The 21,772-nt window shown below is 45.7% G+C and overlaps 1 protein-coding gene across 1 annotated transcript; it reads right to left on the bottom strand.

Annotated features, from left to right (window-relative positions):
- Positions 1-466: 466 nt before the first annotated feature.
- Positions 467-11,921, bottom strand: ZP4 (zona pellucida glycoprotein 4; the record flags this gene model as incomplete). Its single annotated transcript, XM_081039319.1, has 13 exons — positions 467-570; positions 763-879; positions 2,000-2,078; positions 2,398-2,545; positions 2,619-2,808; positions 2,995-3,125; positions 4,001-4,098; positions 4,603-4,790; positions 5,513-5,662; positions 6,614-6,716; positions 6,796-6,917; positions 7,201-7,453; positions 11,835-11,921. 13 exons carry the CDS (start codon positions 11,919-11,921, stop codon positions 467-469), a joined length of 1,770 nt encoding a protein of 589 aa, XP_080895445.1.
- Positions 11,922-21,772: the final 9,851 nt, after the last annotated feature.

Here is a 21,772-nt window from a genome sequence, read left to right as displayed (position 1 = left end):
ATCAACCCTCCTTTGGTCGTGATACACACCAAAGTTTGAGAAACAGTGGTCTAGAAGATTCATGATTAGCTTTAGACTACTTAGTTCTGCCTCAGTTTGATCTTGTAGATGAGTTTTGTTTCATACATCTCTTGAGCTGATAAAGTCTCTGCTAAGTCTGAGATATTTAGTTCTTGTATATACTGCTTGCGTTGTCAACCAACTAATGCATTCTACTGAAATGTTGTTCTAGTCAGAAGATAGAAGGGCTAGAGTAGAAAGATAGGGGATATCATGGCTATTCTATTCTCAGGTAAAATATCCCTCCCACCCCAAATAGGAAAGATTAGATACCACCAGCAGCTAGGATGATTTCTTTAGATAAGTTATTTACCTTTCCAATGAAAAGCTGGACACAGGCTGTAGTGCAATCTAGTTTTATTAACGCTCTTTTTCTGAGTAACTCATCTGTCTTTTTCTGAGTAACTCATCTCTGTTTTCTGATAGCCAAGTAGGACACTAACAAGACTCCACCAATCAAGGTCCCGCAGAAGCCCACCACCCACAGAGCCTGGGAGTCTGCAGGAGAACCTGGGGAAGGAAAGAAGAGGTTAGTCTGATCTATGTCTGCGCAAAGCCTAGCAGTCTTTAGCTATAGGAATAACAAACTTCTCAGCCTCTTGAGATCCACACTGATTATCAGGAAAGGATAGGAAGTGGGTGAGGAAGTAGCTGTGGTTTGACTAGTGATGCAGGTACCTATTTAAGTCTCCTTTTACTCACTTGAATATTTACGAAGCTTTTCTGTAGTATCCTTAGTGGCTTGGAGTAGAATCATGGGACCCTTGCTAGAAATGCTAGCAGTATTGTTGTGAAAATGGATGTCCGAGTTTCTTCTTCCTGTCAGAGAGAGAGATGGGAGCTAGGATTTTCTTTTTTCTTTCTTTCTTTTTTCTTTTTTTTTTTTTTTTTGCACATGGGGAGTGGGGGCTTAGGAAGCGAGAGTCTAATACAAGGCCAGGTCCCACAATATGTACAGCTTTATTCCATGCCTTTAGAAAAACTCATTTGTGTGTTAAACATCCTATTAGTGTATTAACACAAATTTGAACAAGGTAGACTTTGTACCTAACTCTGTTACCTGTTTTACCAGAATTTGGTAATAGAGATCATGATGGTAGACTATCCCTGAAGTGCCATTTTTTCCTAAACAGTTACCTAGACAACAGAGTGTTAATGCTGAGATCCTTTTTCTGATACAAAGGTAACTGGTGATCAATGACACAGCAGAGCTCTGTTTGAATCCTATTTCTTTTGCCACTTTTATGACCTTGGAAAAGTTCATCTAAGTGTGTTTTGGTTCTTTAGAAGCATATAGATTAAGTGTCATTGGAGTTAATGTTCAATAGTTAGTTATGAAAATTACTACATTATCATTTAATTACCATGAGTTTTTTTTTTTTCTTTTCTTTTTTTTCCAGAGGGAACTTAGAGCTTTAGGGTCATAAATCTATTTAATTCAGGGGTTAGACAGGTAAATGTTAGTGGACCAGGAGCTGTACACACACTCACACACACACAGTAGGAGCTTTGGGCCTCACCAACTAGAGAGCACACTAAGCCTTTAATCATACTCCACCTGTATACCTTCAGGCCACGTTGCTAGACCTGACTTCAAGCAGGTGTAGAAGTTTATACTTATGAACTACCAAAGATAAGTGTTTTTGTTCAATTGGGCCACATGTAGGCTATGGCCCAGTTTGACTCCTGGCTCAATGAAGATTTATATGGAAAACGCTAAGGCTGAGGGTTACTTGATTTATAGCTTATACTTAAAAGGCCTGGGATTCTAGAAAGCAAGTTGTCTTCCTGTTCTACCACATCATAAAAGTACTTAAAGAAGCCTCACTAATAAGTTAAATCTTCAGTTTGAGCCATTTGCACACAGAGTGGAAGAGGTTAGCACTGGGACTCAAGATTCATTCAAGTCTCCACGAGTGTAGCCAGCTTGGGTACTCACGCCTGGCAATAGGACAGGTCAGCGTGCAGGACAGGGTCCCCGCAGGCTGGCAGACCGAGGCACTGCAGTGCAGGTAAACCTGGGAGACAGAGTCGGGGTCATGCTGTAACACCACATCACAAGGAAATGCTTCCAACCCGCTTCATCTCCCCAGGAAGAAGTCGAGAGAAGGTCAGAAAGTCCTTGATAGCCCGAGCTGATATCACAATAGACTAAAGAACTAGAGCCTACTTGACAAATGTCACTTGTGTTATGTCCTTGATATCAAGGACATGATACCAATGGCATGCAGTACCAACAGCCCACATGAAAGGCCAGCCTTGGCTGAGGCGTGGTACGATGTGGAAACAACCCTGAGTTGGGGGGTTTAGAGCCCAGCTTAGAAGGAAGCATCATACCGGTCCCCTGAGCGCCCGCCTGGCCACTGGGTCCACAAAGCTGAAGGTCAGGATGCTGAAACGCTGGTAGTGAGATGGGAAGGGCAGACCCGAAGCTTTCTGGACAGGGATTGGCTGGGTTTGGTAGTTGTCTCCAGTGTAGGGGCACCTAAGCAAAGACGTCCGACAGTCAAGATGGGCTTCTTGAGGGGCTCTACATAGACACACAAATGGGCACTTACCCCTTCACCAGCAGGGGCCACTGGGGCTGCTGCAGCGGGTCTGTGCTGGGCGTGGCCCAACACTCATGGAGCAGCAGCCCGAGGCCAGGGTCGGTTCTGTGACGGATGGAGACCTCCACGTAAATGGGCTCTCTGAGTAACTTCACCACTGGGTAGTCACCAATACTGTAGTAAGAGCTGTAGTTTTTATCTGCAAGAGGCCAAAAGGAGCTGAATGCGTAAGGACAGACCTCAGAGCTTCTAGGTTGCTCGAGACAGACTCTCACCCGCACAATCTCCTCTGGCAAATGTCTTATTACCAAGGGAGGGTCTTTGTGCCCAGAAGAGTGACAGGACTCTGAGTGTAGGCCAGAAGCTCCAGCAGAGAGTCTCTTACCTTTGGCGATGTGGAGTTCCAGAGTGAGGGGTCCAGGCTGGGTCTCAGCGAGGGGTGGTGGGAGGGTGATAATGCGAACATTAACTGGGAGGGAGTTGCTACTCACAGAGTAGCTGCAACTGACTCGGAGCCTGCAGAGAAAAGACTAGCTGCTTGAGCGGATGGGTCATGTCACCTTTCATTTACAGTTTGAGGAACTCGCAGTGCTAGGTTAGGCACGTTTGGAAGCATGACGGGTATGGTTCCTGGCTTCATGGAAGCTCTTAGCTGGGGAGACCAGTATGCAAACAGTATCAGTATTTGAGTTGAAGATAGAAGAACTACACAAGAAATAGACATGGCCCTATGAGAAACCGGTGACTGCTGTGAGAAACAAGTGATTTCTGTAGAGAGGGCAGTCGGGGGAGAGCTTACAGGGGATTCAATATGAAGGAAGACGAGAAGTGGTAACAGAGGTACAGAAGGCAGAACACAGTTGACAAAAAACAAAGTATGGAGACAAGACACAGTCTGAGGTCCTCTGAAGACCCTCAAAGGACAACGTGGGGTTGACAATAGTAAGTGGGATTAAGAATGTTAGATGAGATCAAGCTAGAGAGGTAAGTGAGAGCTCTTTCATGTAGGGGGCCCGCAGGTTACATCCGTGTTAAGTTAAAGCTCTCATTGTATTCCCATAGGCTAAAGTATGCTGTCTGATCTGAGGTTTTGAAGGGATTCTTTTTGCCACAGCATGGATGGCAGAAGTAGAAAGGGAAAGGCCATAAGGAGAAACAGGAAAGAGTGAAGTGAAGTAGAAGTTCAGGTGAGTGGAAGGCTTACGTCCAGCTGATGACATCAATGCAGGGAGACTTTGTCAAATAGTCAGGAAGCCTGGGCAGCTGAGACAGTAGGCAGGTCTCTCGCTAGGAGATGTTCTGTGGATTCTGCGCTTACCTATGGGCTCCTGCTAGATGGAAGAAGGGAAGCCCTTCTGGTCAAGCAGAGTTAGGTTAACTAAGACCTTTACCTGAAGATACTGTCACGGGTGATAGAACCATAGCTCCAACTTTTTACGTCTCTGGCTGCGAGCACCTCGTTTTCATATACCGCCTGGTCTCCCATGACCTGGACGAACAGGTTAAGAGGTCCTGTCATTCCTGCGAGCCAGAAGCTGCTTTCCTCAGGACTTGCTCTAGTACTCAGCAATGCTACTCTACTGTTATGTTGTATGTTTTGCTCCACGAGCCCAGGCAACGGCAGGTAGCATTGACTAACCTGGGACATTGCCACTTCATCTTATTTTAGGACAAAAGAAGGGGCTTCGAGTCTTTAGGTGAGGCAGCCAGGAAAGCTATCACCTCCCTAAGGGGAGTCCCTGCTAGTTTCCCAGCTTCATGGAAAGTGCCAGTCCCTTGTGGGAGCACAGCTGTGATGGTCTGAGGCAACGCTCAGGGGAGGTTCAGCTTTCACCGCAATGAAGCTCTCTTTTGCCCTAGAGGCCAGCCCACACACCAGCAGCAGTCAGGTGTATCCTTCATGGCTAAGGTATGCCATCTCTCCCCCTGTCACCAGGACATCCCTGCCTGACTTCTGGCGTTAGGAGCAGAGGGAAGGCTCAGCTCTTCTCACCCAGCGGGTGGTACCACAGGAAGTAAACGGAAACCGGAACAGGACAAAGGCGTGTGTTGCCATCACAGGGTTACAGTCACTGTCATTCTTGAAGGCCAGGTGCACAGAGTTCAAGAGCAGCGGGGGCAAGGTCACGTTCCGGGACACGGCGATGGAGAAGTGGCCATCCTGGGTACAGTGTGAGGTCACTGAAACAACAGAGGGGCTGTGCTAAAGGCAGGCCATCTCTTACTGAACCAGCTAGACAAAAGCGAAGGATCTCGTTATTTTTGACCCCTCCCCTGGGGAAGGCATTCCCAGCTGTGACGTACCCAGGCCAGCTGCCCAGAGCTTAATCGAGGCTCTGGCTGAGCTCCTGGGTTTGAATCTTGCCACTGCCACTTACTTTGTGCCCCCAGACCAAGCACTGGACCTCCTTGCTTCATCTGTAAATGGGCATAGTAGTGCCTGCTTTGTGTTAGTTCTTTCCTTGGAACAGAATGTGACCTCTGCTTGCTCGCAGAGGGTCTTTTGCATTACAAAACCTTAGAGCAGGACGTGGGGTAATAGAAAGTAGGCTTGTTGAAGGAAGGCTCTCTAGACACTTAGCCTGCTAGCCACCAGAGTGGCTATTCCTTGGTCAGTTAGCTAGTATCCTGCACAGAGACTTAGTTTCTTGAGGTTGCGGAATGTCACCTGCTTTATGTTTGGTTTCTACGAGCACACTAGACAATAGAAGTCTGTAGAAAGCTCTATCACTGAGGGTCAGTGGTTCTAGGCTGCACTGCTTATGTCTCAGCCTCTGGTCATTGTTCGTCTTTAGTATCTGTTTTCTAGGCGTGTGGTGGGGATTGGGAATCGCCCTCCTCTAGGCATGGTTGCAGGTAATGGACACTTTTCTTTAGCTGGTTTCAGAGACCCAGTCCCTCACCTGTGTTTCCATAGTAACAGGAATTTCCCTCAGCGTTATAGCAGCAGCCCAGCTCCTTGCAGCCTTCTTGTGTGGTGGGTGAAGGAGCACACGGCAGTCTGTCCCACACAGGGATGGAGTCACACAGGTCAGCACCTGGAGCATTTAGGGCTAGATTTTGAAGAGACTAGGTAACAAAAGTTGGTCTTGAAAAAAAGATAATTTTGTCACAATGCATTAAAACTGCTATAGATATCTAGACCATTGGAGTGGAACCATCCATGTTACATATTAGAGATAAAGCCTCAGGAAGTTAACTACTATTAAGTCACCTTGCAAGAGTCCCCTGAAACCGGTACTTTTTGAAAGAACACCAACAAGGTCAGTAGAAGCAGTGGGCTCTATTTCCTTTCAAGTAAAGAATTCTTCCTTCTATTTCTTGGAGGTGCTTCTCAATCTAGTGCCCACGACTTACTGGGGGATCTTCCTGAAATGCAGGTTCTGGTTCAGTAGGTCTGAGGGAGTGGGGACTAAATCTGTGTTTCATTTGCATTACCCCTCTGGACTCACAAGGTAGGTGAGGAGAGTGAATCGCAAGTTCGAATCTGTATACCTGAGTAGGGCTCGCAGATCAGGAGGCAAGATTCCTGAAGCCTAGTAGTAGGAGGCACGCTTCCTACTAATCCCCCAGTTAGATGATTAACTGGCCCCCACGCAGAGGGGCCGACACCTGTCCTCAGCACCTATCAGTGGCATTTGCCAAGTCTCCCTGACAACTTTCCCGTCCTCCAGACCCTCCTCAAGACCCAGGAGCTCCTGGTCATGGACCCATTCTTGTTTGGGTCCCAGTTCTGCACCCACCCGTTAGGGACCCTTGGCCAAGCTCACTCCGTGGGGCAGAAGTGGTGGTCGCAGCACTGGGCTAGTGTTAAGGAGAGGACACGCAAAGCACCCCTCAGTGCCCCACACGGAGTCACCTCTCAGGTGGAAGTTATCCTAAGGACACAGGTTGAGGGGAGAGTTGGAAGATGATCCCTCATGAGTGCCAGGTGTCATTGCACAGAACAGGTAGGAGAGGCCTGAGGGCACCTTCTGGGAGGTTCCACACCATTAAGCCTTTACCTGGGAGAACCATGGGACACTTGAGCAGCTTGGTCTTTGTAACCGTCTTGCGCCCAGTGGCATCGACTCCTTCAACTCCAACTGGCATGACGTGGTGGGAGTCCTGGAGAGACAGGCCCAGGGAGTCAGCCTGGACGGGGGCCTGGGGCAGCTCAGTGCTCCCGAGGCTGGGTCATACTCACCCACTCACTGACATAGCAGCCACCGTAGGTCGCCTCTAACACCACAGAGCTGCCTGGGCCCTCCGTCACCTGGGTGCCACAGCCGGAGTCATTCTGCAGCCTGTGCGGCAGCCCGCGGTTGTCTGAGGGGTTGGAAGAGCAACAAGAGGTCAGTCACCACGGTGACCACAAGGGGGAAGGGCAGCCGGCTTTAGCATTAGACCCCAAGGGCAGCAGAGAGAGAGAGAGAGAGAGAGAGAGAGAGAGAAGAGGAGAGCCATTCAGGAGTGAAGCGACATTGCTAGAGAAGCTGCAGAGTTTACCAGGAGGGAGAGGATGTTAGCCCAGAAAGCTGGGGGTGGTTTTAGGCGACTGAGGAGAACACAGGCCATTGCCTGGCTAAGCCAGGTGAGTTGTCACACTTACCCCATGCTATCAGTGTGGGAGGAGTGGTTGTCCCCTGGTGGGGAGGGTGTACAGTGAACCGCAGGCCCCGTGGCCCACAGTGGAGTTCACCAGGACCTGCTGGTGCCTCGGGCTCATGTGGGCCACTCACAGACAGAGACAGTGGGACACAGAGCAGGATGGACCACAGCAACCACATGGCTCTGCCAGGATCCGGGTAGCGGGAGCCCTGCGCTTCCTTTCCCGAGCCAGGCTCCGTGCTCCCGGAGGTTTCCTTATATACAGAAGGAAAGCTGTTTCAGGTGCATAGCTGTCCCCTGCAGGTGGGACCCCTGTGGGGAGGGTGATTCCTTCAGCTTCATTTACTTTAGGCCACAGTCTGCAGCTGCCTCACGTTACGCAGCAGGATCCAGGCAGCCTGCCGGGTCCAGGAAAACGTGGTGTCTTTTAGCTCAAATAGGCTGCCTTGAGGGCGCTCAGTGTTGCACGGCCCTTACTAGGAATCTTGCATGTCTGGGTGACTCCCAGCTGTGTCACTTGTGAGCTTATGAGCTACTTGATCTGGTAGGTACCAGCTCTCAGCATCAGTTTTCTCATCTGTAACTTGGGCTCAATAGCTCCTGGCAGGAGTGTGCTTGAGGTTTCCCTGAGAAATTCTATGTCACCTGTCTGGTGCAGGAGCAGGCCCTTCAAGGGCGCTTGTCACCTTCCCTGCAGGTCCTAAGTGTTCATGAGAAGTCATGGCACATTGGAGCCTGACTTGAAATCCCAGCCACATTGAAACCCATTTCATGAGAAAGGCTGACTCAGAACATTTTCCTGGTCCTAAGAGAGAATTCCACTGAAGGGGTCTTAACAAATTCCAAAGCTTTCCTTTGCCATCGTTGTCCAATTGGGCTCCTTTACAGGATGGAGGTGAACATGTGGAATTTGACACAAATTTCCCAAATTAATTCTGCCTGTTGCAGATATTTTTAAATCTCTTACTACTTACATGTGCTTCAGTTACGTTTTCATAAATACGAAGGAGTTTCTCATTTGCTGCCTTCCCACATTTTTGTTCTCCTTATAAGCTACAACGTACATGCTCTGGCCACCATTTAGTTTAGGTCACAGTGTCAGCCCAGGTCGCAAAGGCATCCTGAGAGATGTAGGAATGTCTGGATACACTCCTCCCTGTGAGGTAAAAGCATGGACTTCCGCCAATGTCCCCAAACGGCCTTCTGAGTGTATTTAGCCTAATCATCATATGAAAACTTTTACCAAGTTGACTAAAGTTTTAGCCAAAGCACTGAGAATTACAACCAAGTATTTCTAATTCTCTTCAACTAATAAAAAAGAACACACAAGCATGGATCTCCCCTGGGAAGTAGAGGACCTGGTAATCACATGGTGACAAACAACGCTGAGGGAACGCTGGACTCTGCCATCACGGATAGGTCGTGGCTTCCCGACATTCTCCACGTGGGTTGGGTTTGGCCACTGGCTCATCCCATCCTGTTTGCTCGCCCATAGGGCTGTCCACACTGCATTCTATTGGCTGCTTTCTAAATCTGTGCCTCTGCTAGAAGCACTCGGGGGTAGGGCCTGTGCTATGTGTCATTGCGTCCTGAATGCCTTAGACATATACTGTGTTCTGAATGAATCAGTGGACATCCTTCTACTCGTGTCCATGTCCCAGGCTAACTAAGTCCCTTGAAAATATGGTTTCCAAACCTCACATGTACGGCTGTATTTTTTTAATGATGAGCTCAGACTCATCACCTTTAGGTACTTTTTCTTTGAGTAACTACACGTGATTGCAAATCTAAGAAAGACAGTGGGGACTTGCGCGAGATGTCTCACGGGTGCAAAGGCCAGTCTCCCAACTCAGACATAATAGTGCTGCTCTCTAAAACAGTGAGAAGTCAAGGGGAGTACCCATGTTGCTAATGAGGGGGCACAGTATAGCAGGGTGGTTACATGGATTTGCAGTGAGTGAATCTGGGTACAAACTCTGAGTCATCACTTACTAGCTCTGTGACCTGTCAGTGATTTGCAGTGGGGATGAGAACACCTACCTCACACGGGAGGTATTCTCACAATTAAGAGGTTGTTGTGGGAGGAAATAATGTATATATCATGTTGATTACAAAGCTTGCTGCATACTTATTCCTTGTGAAATTGTCACTATCATCAATAAGACCAGTCTGCATGGAGACAAGGTGAGATGGGAGGCCAATAAGAGGCAGGTACCAAGTAGTGGGCTCTGTGATTGGTGGGGAATCTGCGAACAGCCTGAACCGGGGGTCTGCACCCCTAGTGAGGTTACGCGTTTACTTTACAGTCAGGAAATGAATGTAAGTCTGGAACTGTGTTGCGGTATCTGGAAATCCACCCAGACTCACACCATCACCCTATCACCCTGATGCCACAGGGGGTTAAGGATGAATGCCAAGATAAGGCCCATAGGGCTGGGAGTGGGTGCTTCCATGCCCCCACCTGTTCTGAATCCCCTGCGATCATTATCATTCAACTATACTTGTTTTCAGGTGAGAAATGGATTGATAATGTGCAATCCACCTGGAGAGATCCCGGACATAACCACGGCAACTCCTGTTGTCTCAGGAGGAAGGCTCTGCGCATATTTTTCTTGAGTCACATTTGAATGTTTCAGGTTCAACGAGAGACGAGGATATCACTATGCAAGTTTACTGATGTACCTTTTATTGGAACCCAGCAGGTTCTCTAGAAGGTGATGGCATTTTGATAGCACCAGGGTTGTTGGGATATTTCCTGGCACTGGACACAGGTTCCTGGGGATGTGACATCTACACTGGTCCCCTGGCTGTGACTGGAGTGTGTCCTCCTGACTGGAGGGTGACGTGTCAGGTAAACAAAGCCCCGGGAAACCCTCTTCAAGTGTGAAGAAGCAATAATCGAAATTACCCCCAATATGGAGCAACGATGAGACTCTGGTGAGTGCTAATCAGTAACTCGGGAGCATTGCGGGAGCTGTTCTCGGTGTGTGGTGGAAATTAGGATGCTTCTCTTCCAAAGGAAGATGTCACTTAATTTACTGAAAGAACTTACATGCTTTCCATTTTCAACAAGCCAGGCTGGAGGGCGAGCTGTCAGCCATGAGGTGATAAGTCCGTCACTGGGTCTCTTCTTTCAACCCCCTCACCTGTCCTGGGCCACGGGACTCACCTTCCCAGTGCCCCCTACCCTGGCTGCCCAAAACCCATGATACTCAGATTTTGTCACCCCTTGGGTCCCACCCCTTCCTTTGCCAGGAGCTGGGTTGTATCCCCTCTTGCAGGCAGGGGATGGGGTGGGATGGTACATCCAGCTGAACAGCTGTTCAGAGTTTGAGAGGAATGTCAGGTGAAGGGGTGATTTTAAGAAAGAGGTAGGAGACTAAGTTGCTAAAGAAAGAAAAGAGCTAAAATTACGGACTTTTGGGTGGGGATTCATCAATAAGTTTGGTAAGAGTTTTCTGGGCCATCCGGGGTGCTGTATTGAATGAAACGCACGTTCCCCTCTTCAATGATTCTCATCTACTTAAGGGCGGGACACCTGTCACCTTGAATCAGGGCCCACACTAATGATCTCACTTTCACTTAATTACCAATATAAAAACCCTATTTCCAAATAGGGCCATATTCTGACATGTCTTTGTTACACTGAAGTAACAAAGGGACACGATTCAACTCCAAACACCTTACACACCACTGTAAAACTGCATCAGTGAAGCTAACTTGTGTTTGGGCCTTTTAAATTTTATTTTTAGGTGAACTAGGAACTGTATCTGCAAATACCTCTGTTTCTTTACTTTTATAATTGTATTTTCTTCTTAAAATTCCTTTTGAAAATTCCCAACCTTGTTGGCTCAACCAATGGGATTTTTACATTGCTCTTTGTTGAGAGGGAAGGGATCCGTCATGCAGCCATCAGCGGGTTGGGTGGTCCTCGTGGCTGTTTTGGTTTAGGGAGCTGGGCAGACCTAGTGAGTTAGGACAGTGGCGTGATGGAACAATTCAGAGAAAGGGTACAGGCCACATGCAAGCCAGGCTCCCTTTGGCCATTGTCTCACGCTTGGTAACAGTCCCAGTGCAATTGTGCTCAGCTCCCTGGAGCTGGTTGGGTGGTTATTTACCAAGCTGGCCTCGGATGCTGTCTCAGGTGTTCTGTATTTTACCTTCAGTTGATTGTAACCAGGATGTAGTCTTGCTTTTCTAACCACGTGCCTTCGCGTTTGCGGTTTCCTCCTCATGGGGCGCCTGCAAACGCATCTCTATTTGACCAGGTACTGACTTCCCTGAGGGCAGAGGTCCTCCACATCTGGTCCCTGGACCAGCAGCATTCGCGTCACCTGGGGACTTATTAGAGATGTCAACTTTGGAGCCTCAGTCCTGACCCAGAGAATCAGCAGCTCAGTGTCGGCCCAGCGGTCTCTGCTTAACAGTCCGCCACTCTAGCTTGAGAACCGCTGCTTTAGGGCAGAGCGTTTCGGATCCACTTCTCCAGGAAGCACGTCCTGGTGCCCCAGCTGGAGGAATTCCTTCTCGGTTTCATTTTCCAATGTTCTTTCCCTGTCCCTCTCAGGAGAGTTACATTTCCTTTTCTGCTTTCCCCTCTTGGATTGGAAGGTCCTGAAGGTCGTGTCGTCTCACCTTTGTGCCCCCATGATGCTTACTGCTGCTCTCAGACAGCCTTTTTGAGGTGAGTGAACTCTGCTTATAGAGTTGCCCGGCATCCATCATGTGGAGGGAGCCGGCTTTGCAGCGCCTCTTTTCAATTATATGTGCACCAGCCTGTGCGCTGTTCTCACTTCAGCATGTGAATGGAGCCTCCTGTGAGCTTCAGGGTAGGATCTGGGCTCCTTAGCACAGCGCCCAAGTCTTCCCCGAGTGTCCCTGGCCATGTTTCCAGCGTGGTCCCTTTCCTCCCAGGGGCCCCTCATGTGGACCCCCTCTGAGCTTTCTCAGACCCTGACCTCCTTCCCCAGCCCCTCCAGCCCTGCGCGGTGGCCTGGGCTGCTTCCTCTTAGGGGATACTCCTTGTCAGTCTGCTTATTTGCTCCTGCTTGGCTTAATTTTATGTATTTCATTGTATTCTTTAAAAAAATCTGGCTGAGCATGTATCAGATATCCCTTTTGTCCTAGCTCAGACTCCCTGGTCTTACCTGTTTCTCTAGTACTCTGGACTCCTCTCCCACTCCAGTTGCTGAAAGGCAGCTGGCTTTGGCCCCAGGACATAATAGATGGGAGGGATCTGATAGATAATTAATCTCTTTTCCACCCCTTGATGTGCTATTCTAAGAGAAACTTTTCTGTATAGTTTACCCTTAGAGACTGTATCTCACTGCCCTGGGATTATATCTCCCAATAAAGCTTAGAATCTAAGCCTTGCCCCAGGCTCAGTTTTCAAGGGAACTTATTTCAGGAATGTGAAAGTTCCATAAATGTTTAGTAAATCGAAATGAATAAAAATAAAATATGGGTTAAATGAGAAAAAAAAAATCTGGCAGAGTCACAACTTCCTCTGGAAATCCTTCTCTGGGCACGCAGGCTGGGCTGGGAACTGTGGCCCTGAGTTCCTTAGTACATTCTCTTCTCGCAGCCCTTGTCAGTACATCTAATTGTTGTTTCCTCTGCCTGGGCCCTTCCAGCTCAGTGCCTTAAGAAGAGCAACGCTTCAATAAATATATGGAACAGGCAGATAATGTTCTGGGAATTCAGCTTCAACAAAATTTAAAAACACCATAGCACCCCCCTCCCCACCCTTTTGCCTCTTTCTGCCCTGTGTTCACAATGGCGACTAGCAGTGCTCCCGTGCATTCCCTCAAACAATCTTCTGTACCTTCTTACAACCCTCCGTGGAGGTGGCGCTAGTTAAAGATTTTGCCAAAAAGTATTTTTGCACGTGCAAAAATACACCATGAAGAAGGGTAGCTGCTAACTGTGTTTCCCTCGGAACAAATATCAACAGACGCGTGAAGTCTTTGTGTTAAGATGTTTTTATCCAGCCTGAACATAGATAACTTCAGTCACACAGTGTAGTCAAGGCTTTGGGAGTAAGACGTGGTAATTCCGCTATGTGTGTACACAAAGAGCATCTGCTCTGGTCAGATGCTTTCCTAGATGTGGGGATGAAACAGCAGTTCTCTCCTGCTCTCGTTTTCTGCTTCTCTCTCTCCATCCTGCTCTCTCTTCCATCGGACACATTCTCTGCCATGAACTCTGCCAGGCACGGGGGTAGAGTGGTAAATAGGAAACACTTGGTCTCATAGAGCTTATGGATTAGATAGTCTCTGAGCAATAATTAATCACACTTGTGTTCCTTGCCCAATGTCTGGCAATGGATGTGAATGAGTGAATAAATGAATAAATGAATAAATGAATGAATGAAGCTATAAAATCATGGGTGAATTAATTTCAAAAGTTTCTACACTTTTCACTTAAGAAGAACAAGAGGCTCGAGTTTTATCAGTGCATGTGATCGGAGGCTGTCCTCTCTGACCAGTGCTGAGTCAGAGAGAAACCCTTCAACAGTCTCCTCTGTCCACTCTCACGCTCCTCCTTTCCCTTTCTTCCTCAGTGTGGCAGATAAGTGATCGGTTAGAATCAGAATGGAGAATCTATTCGAGGTTGCTCTTTTTTTAAGCTCCAAAGTCCTACCTTCACAGAGCCATCTGAATTACCTTATATTGATAAAATTTGAAGTAGGTTTTTTCCACATACATCAGGAGCTTACCAACCACCAGCTCTTAGTCTGGTGTCTGTGATGGGGGAGCCATGGGTTCAAAGGCCACATGGGGCTGACCCTGGGAGTTCCCTGGTGGCTGACGGTGGCCATTTGATAAATAGCACACACCCCCTCCCCACCCTGTGACTGTCCAGTGGCACTGGCAAAGTTAGACCCTTACACAAAACTATCCAGAACTGATGGGCAGGGTTGCAAGGACACGTTGAGGTAACAGCTTGTGATGGGAGATGCAAATTGGCCACGGCACTGGTTACTGGGTAATGAATGGCCCCGATCTGTATGGGGGACTGGGGTCAAGCCCATTACAGCCCCAACACAATGACAGCAGGAAACTGGCAGGGATTTATTACAATGTGCATTAAAAATGTCATTAGTGAAAATTAAAATTATAAAACGTTTTAGAAGGGCCAAAGCAATCATCTCACTTTAATAACAGAAGACAGTTCTCATAAATACCCTTTATTTTTTCCTCAAGCAGAAAATGAGGAGCATGCCAGGATTATCAGATCTCACCTTCTCTCTCCAAATTGCAAACTGAAACTGTTGATCATTTCATTTTTCTTCTTAAATTGGGTCAGGTTGTCAGCTTGTCGTGTGACAGGTCGCACCTTTCCCTTTATTTAAAAAGACAGAAGACTGATGCCCTTTGGAGGTAAAAGAATTGCTTCTCATTGGTTGAAAATTATAAGCTTTGAAGATGGATCTTTAGGAAGCTTTTTGCTTCCAGTAAATATTGAGCTGTGTTTATAGCATTCTCTCCCATGCATTGAAGGGAGAAAAATAAAAAGAAAAAAGACTGATGCATGTAGCTGCGTAGCAGAGGTATCAGGAGTTGAGAGGCAGCTCCAGAGGCACCTCACTTTAACCTGTGGACTTCCGGCCCCTTCTTCAGAGTCTCTGGGGACATGATCGGAGCACTGACCTCGTTTACACTTCCTCCCTGATCGAAAATCTATTATGTGCTATCATTTTGCTGGAAATTGAAAGGAGTAACAATAAAACTCAAAAGAACAAATCTGAACTTTTAAACAGTAAATAACATCTTAGACTTACAGACCATTAGAGCTGGAAGAAATTTTAAGGATCTCTTCTTTCTATATAAGAAAAAGGAAGATCAGAGTAGTTGAGAAATAGGATGGGAAATTCGGAGTTTGGTTATTTAGAGAAGAGATTCAAAACTTAGGTGGGAGCCAGGGCAAACACAGGGAAGCAATTAATAAATAATGCAAAAAACCCCACCACACTAATATGAGACATTACATAACGGAGTTAAAATGATGTGAGGTCAGAGGAAAGGGCAAGGACTCCAGAGGAGGGCAGGGTCAGTGGCTTGGAGGTGACGCTGGTCACAGGTGGGATCTGAGTTCCAGCTGAGGATGGTGGGTGGATAAAATAGATGGCCAGGAACGAGGTTAGTCTACATTGATGAACAATGACTGGTGAAACTGAATGACTAAAATGATGAATAAACATTTAGAATAAGGAATCAAGAGGCAGTAGGTGGGAGATGGTGGAGAAGGGACCTCTGCTGGGAGAAGAACTTAATAGGTGACACAGCTTTAGTTCCTCTTGTGAGCCAGGCCCTGAGACCCTCAGTACAGGAAGGAGTAACTTAAATCTGGAGATGTTTCCATTCGAATGTCAGACCTGGAGCCACAGCGGGGCTCTCCTAAATCCTGGCCTTGGGACTTTTCCATGAAGCAAATAACTTTTTGCAGCTGTTTCCTCTGGTGGTGTGTGCTTATGGAATTTCCACTGTGCAGCTTCAAAACTCAAAACTTGGATTCCTGCTTGCCAAGGCGTCTGATTTTGTCTCTGCGTGGAAAACCATCAATCACTTGTAAAAAAAAAAAAAAAAAAAAAAAAAAAAAAAGGAAGCAGCAGGAGGACAGTGATAGTGATGATGTTCTGAATAGCTCAAAGGGGTTCTGAATAGCAGGGGGAGAATCAGAAGTAAATCCAATTGAATTAAAACCTGAGACCATCAGGAAGGTGAGCTGGTTCTTCAGGCCTCACATTTTATCTCCATGCTAATACCTTTCCCTGAGACCTTGAGGAATTAATTCACTTAGGTCAGAAATTCCAAGTTTCTTCCCAAGTGACCAGGTTCATTGCTTATGCTTCTCCCGTCCCATCGGCAGCTTTTTTCCCTGCTGCTAACTGATGTGGCAAATTGACATTTCTGTAACAGCACAGAAAAAAAAAAATATTTTTGATGTATGCACTGCATTTTTATGCTCCGGGGCATAGATAATTCAGCAGTGGCTTGAAATGAAGGAAAAAGCCTTCAAAAGCATGTGGGAATTTGATGGTGCCGTTGGCTACGAAGTTATTTGTTTGACTTTGGAAATAATTAATTTCCCAAACCTTTATTTTCAAGCAGAGGTTATTAGTCTACTGGTATGTAAGTGACTCCTGGATGGTGAGTGAGACTCTCAGGCAGTATGTGGCATTCATATCACTGTCCCTATGGAAGCACAGGCCATTCCAGCAGCCTGTCTTCCAGGGAATGAAAGAACTGGCCTGCAAGTGGGCAGGCCTGGGTCCTGATTCCAGCAGACCGTTCCATGCACAAGGCACTCATTCTTGGACCGCCCACCCCAGGGCTGGCATGTAAGAGTTGCCGTAAACTAATGTGCTGCTGAATGGAGAACAAGCTAGCGGTGGGACTTGGCACGTGCCTCTCTGGGTCTCCGTTTCCTCCGCTGGAAAAGGAAAGCATCCTTGGTGATCGTCTTTTCTAAAATCCAATGACTTAGGCCTTGTGAAATTTGAGCTTATTTTGTTAATCATTTTGATTCACTCTGATACACATGTTAGCTGTGGTCTGTGAGGTATGAATTGAAAAATCTTCCTGCTGGTTTTGCTCATGATGAAAATTCTGATTAAGGCAAATTATATATATTTTTTAAAAATTTAAATGGTTATGAATTGCTTAGGCATAAGATATATACCAATGCCAATGAAATAAAATATTATTTAAGAAACGAACAGTTTTCGGAGAACTGTATGAGTCAGGACACATTACCTTGATCTGTTCAGCTTTATTTCTAATTTTAACTATGAGTCCAGATGGGTGATTTTACCATTATGAGTTACCTAGTAAGATAAAGGTTATGAAAGCAAAGCTTTGCCTGACTAAGGGCTTAAGAAATCCACATCAAGTCCATTGGTGGAGTGTGAGATGCAGATTTAGTGTGATTGATTTTATGTTATTTTTATGTATCTCTATAGAGTCAGTGGGATGTTCTTTTACAAATTAAATTTGTACCTTTTTCTCCATGACAGAAGAGCCAGAATAGTGCTTGGGCCTTGGGAGGGAACTGCCAATTCCTCAGGGTGGCTGCTGGTCCCCAGATTCCCTGATGGGGCTTCCCTGGGTCAGTAGGAAGCTTCCTTCAGATGGGGGGGCTGAGCAGGAACCCACCACCATAGGAAACGGGTATGCTCAGAGTCTTTGTGTTTTGTGTATTTGAAAGGGAAAGCTGGGACCTCTAAAGTGTGGAGTTGTGGAGGGAAGTGGAAGAAGGGGGCAGGCGAGTAGACTGTTGTGGTTTTGGGCCAGTGAGGTGAACACATCAGAACCAGCCTGATTCTGCCTGAACAAGCCACCTGGTCCCCTGGGAGGGGGCTGTGGGTGGCAGTGGAAAGATCCAAACCCTGAGTTCTGCAGACTTAGGGTCATGTTGGATTATTTTAATGTTAAGGAGTGGGTTGTCCCTGCTACAGAGAGCCTGTAGGCCTGGGAAGGTGGCATTTCACTGGAGTCTCAGATCCTGCCCTTGGAGTGGGACCAGGACATGCCACCCACAGGGATGGAGCCACACAGGCTGTGAGCAAACTCTGAGTGAGTTTGGGTGATGTGACCTCTACCCATGCCCTCCCCCTTCTTGGGAACTGCTAGAGGACTAGACAATTGTGGGGGGGGGGCAGCTCAGAAGTAGATAATGGTAACGATACAGATCAGGGCTTGAATCCTGCATTGGAAATTAATAAAAACGTGACTACGGCTACGTGAGTTTATGGAACAAGTCATACTGCTTTTATAAGTAATGTCAACTCATTTAGAAAATGTGGAAAATGCAGAACAGTAGGAAAAAATAATCATTCTAACTCCTAAACCCAATGACAATCACTATTAATATTTTGCTGTAACTCTTCTCCTAAGGAAAGAATATTTTAACACAGAGAATGCAGATGTTCCCAGGGCGACCAACTGTTTATCATTTCTCAGGGAACATCGTGTGCAGAGTGGCGGGTTAGGGCACTCAGGCAGTGCAGCCCGCCATGTTCCACAGGTGTCTCGGTGTGGTTTTTATTTTGAACTAAAAGCTCGGTGAGGAGTTTTGTTTTGCTCACTGCTGAGCCCCAGTAGCTGGCACTCAAAATGTGTTTGATGGATGAATGGATGAATGAATGAATGAATGAATGAATGAATGAATGAACAAACTTTGATTGGGTTTTCAGATTAAGCAAATAAATAACTATACAGCACACCCAGTAAATTTACATTTTCAATAAACAACAAATGCTTTTTTTAGTGTAAATATGTCTCAACATTGCATGGAAATACTTATATTAAAATTATTGGTTTATCTGAAATTCAGTTTTAAGTGGGTGTCTATATTTTATCTGGCATTGTTTTTATGAGGTTGAGTATTGCTGCTTTATTTCCTCCTCCTTTGTTATTGGGATACCTAAACTGTCCTTCCCAGGAGAAGGGAGGTAGATGACTGACATGTGACTTTCGCAAAGCAGAGGTGGCCTGTCACAGACTCTTCACCCAAGTGGGTCCTTTGCCTGCATTCCACCCAGCCTCTCAGGGAGTAGATCCTTTGTACCTGGCAGATATATGTATGACACACCTGTGCTGCAATCCCTGAGGGAACCATGTCTTGGGGATGTAAGGAATAATTCAATAACAATTACTCACCAGTGAAAACAGATACTTATTTAACCTTAGGCTATGAAACATGTCTCTACTCCATAAGGAAAGATAACAGTATATCCATGAGAAATTTCATAGTCAGTTCTGTTAATATATCAGGAGAAACAGTAAAACTAGGGAAAGAATGCTAAGGAAATATTAATACCGTTCCAGAACTACTTAAAGTATTCCATATTGGTTTAATTTCCTATAGTCTAACGATCCTACACCTTCTTCCTTGGGTACCCATGAATGTCAGCTCTTCCAGGGCTCTTTCTCTGACCCATTTCTCCTCTCATGGTAGCTGAGCTCATCTGCTCCCAAAAGTTTTAATTGTTAATCACAAATCTAGTATCACCAATTTAGACATTCATCCACTAGATGTGTGAGGAACACTTACTATGAATGAGCAAAAAGTTTGGGGATAAAATATTGAACAAAATATGCATGATTTTAGCCCTAATTTTGAAAACAGTCTTTTGGAAAAAGTAGATAATCAACTACTCAAAAAACAGATATATAAAAATTGTGATAAATGCAATGAAGAAAAAATAGTGCTATGAGACTAGCTAAGAATAACTGAAAGAAGGATGGTGTGTGTGGCTGGAGTGGAGGTAAGAGGATGATGCTCCCAAGATTGGTCTGCGCCCATCACATGAAGCCCGTACAACATGTTAAGTATTTTGTTCCTTGTCATGAAAGCAGTGGAAGTCTGTGGCAAGATTTTAAGCTCGAGCATTAATAACACAGAATTACATTTTGAAATGCTTGCTCTGGCTGTGGTGTGAAGCCCAGATAGGAGGTCAGTATTGGTTATGGGCAGGGTTATTTACAGAGCTTTTGAAGTAGTCCAGGTAAGATAAGCTGGAAGTTTGGTCTAGGGTGGTGATGGTACAGATAGAGAAATGAGGATCTGGAGATTGGATAAGAGGCTAATGGCAGGCCTTGGTCATGTGTTAAGTCGCCTGGTGAACAAGGGGGTGGAGGAGTCAGGATTGGCTCCTAGGATTCCGAGGTGCGTGGTCTGATGGTGTTAGTGTCATTGCCTGAGATACAGAAGATTACATGAAGACCAGGTTTGTGGGGGGTCCTAAGTTTGACTTGTGACATGCTGAATTACATGTGCTTTCAGAACTCCACTTGGTGATATGGAGAAGGCCGTTGGATGTGTTGGCATTAGAACTGAAAGCTAAGATCTGGGTTACATATTTAAATTGGAACTCATTGATATCTGGGTGGTGTTTAGAGCCATGAGATTGCCTAACTCAGGCGTATAGAGTGAAAATAGAGGGGAGCTGATGGCTAATTCCTAAGGATTTCCCCAATTTAAAGGGTTATGCAGAGAAAGATGAATTAACCAAGGAGACTGGAGAGAGGCCAGAGAGAACTGGTGGGCTTATGCCATCAGAGCCAATAGAAGAACATTTTAAGAAGGAACGTCAACTTCTTTTGAAAGGTGAAGTGAGATGAAGACTGAAAACTTCCCATTGGATTTTATTGTGATCACAGTCACTGCCAACCTCTGTGGCATTGTTTTGATAGAGAAAAGGATGAAAGCTGGATTGAAGCAAGTTGACTTTGGGGAGGTGAGGGAATGAAGATAGTGCATTGAGATAATATAATACACAATGATTTTGACATTTTTGTCTCAAGGAGAGGAGATAGGGCAGCCGCTGGAAGAATAAGTGGTAAAAGATGGAAGGAAATTCATTTTAGGATGAAGGAGAGTTCAGACTTTAAAAACTGATGAGGTGAAATCATTATCTAGAGAGAGGAAAAATAGAAGAAAAGAAGAGGTCATAGGTAGTGTAAGCCAGAGACCTGCAAGGGCAGGAGGAGATGGACACACAACACACGTTGACGGATTGACCTTAGATAGGAGAAGGGGCGTTTCCTCCATAGTAACTGGAAGGACCAGACTAATTTCACCTCCAGAAAGTGTGTATGTTGGACATTAGCAAGCTGAGATCTGGTGGAATCTGTCCTTGTGCAGTAAGAGGTGATGGAATTCAATCCAATGGAATAGAGTTGAGCCAAAAACACACAATGGAGAAAAAAAATCCTCTTTAATAAATGGTGCTGGGAAAATCGGAAAGCCGCACTCAAAAGAATGTAACTTGACTGCTATCTGTCACTATATACCAAAATAAACTCAAAATGGATCAAAGATTTAACATAAGATCAGAAACAATAAATTGTATAGAAGAAAGCATAGGGACTAAACTTAAGGAACTTGGGTTCATAGAGGATTTTATGAATTTGACCTCAACGGCAAGGGAAATAAAAGCAAAAACAAATAAGTGGGGCTATATCAAACTAAAAAGCTTCTGCACTATGGGGAAAAATCAACAAAGCAAAGAGGCAACCAACCAACTGGGAAAATATATTTGCAAATAACACCTTAGATAAGGGGATAATATCCAGACTATGCAAAGAACTCATACATACAACTGAATAACAAAAAAACAACAACAAACAATCCAATTAAAAAATGGGCAGAAGAACCGAACAGGTACTTCTCCCAAGAAGACAAGCAAACAGCTGACAGATATATGAAAAAATGCTCAACTTCAATAGCTATTAGGGAAATGAAAATCAAAATCACAATGAGATATTACCTCACACATGTTGGAATGATTATCATCAACGAGACAAGTAATAACAAGTGTTGGAGAGGTTGTGGAGAAAAAGAAACCCTCATACACTGTTGGTGGGAATGTAAATTGGTGCAGTCACTATGGAAAACAGTATGGAGGTTCCTTAAAAGATCAATAATAGAATTTCCATATGACCCAGTAATACCTCTTCTGCGTATCTATCTCCCCCCAAATCTGAAAACATTTATCCATAAAGATGTATGCATATTCATTGAAGCATTATTCACAGTGGCCAAGACATGGAAACAACTGAATTGTC

The sequence above is a fragment of the Rhinolophus hipposideros genome (assembly GCF_964194185.1).
Source record: "Rhinolophus hipposideros genome assembly, chromosome: 26".
NCBI classification, from domain to species: domain Eukaryota; kingdom Metazoa; phylum Chordata; class Mammalia; order Chiroptera; family Rhinolophidae; genus Rhinolophus; species Rhinolophus hipposideros.
This window is presented reverse-complemented; position numbering and strand designations above follow the sequence as displayed.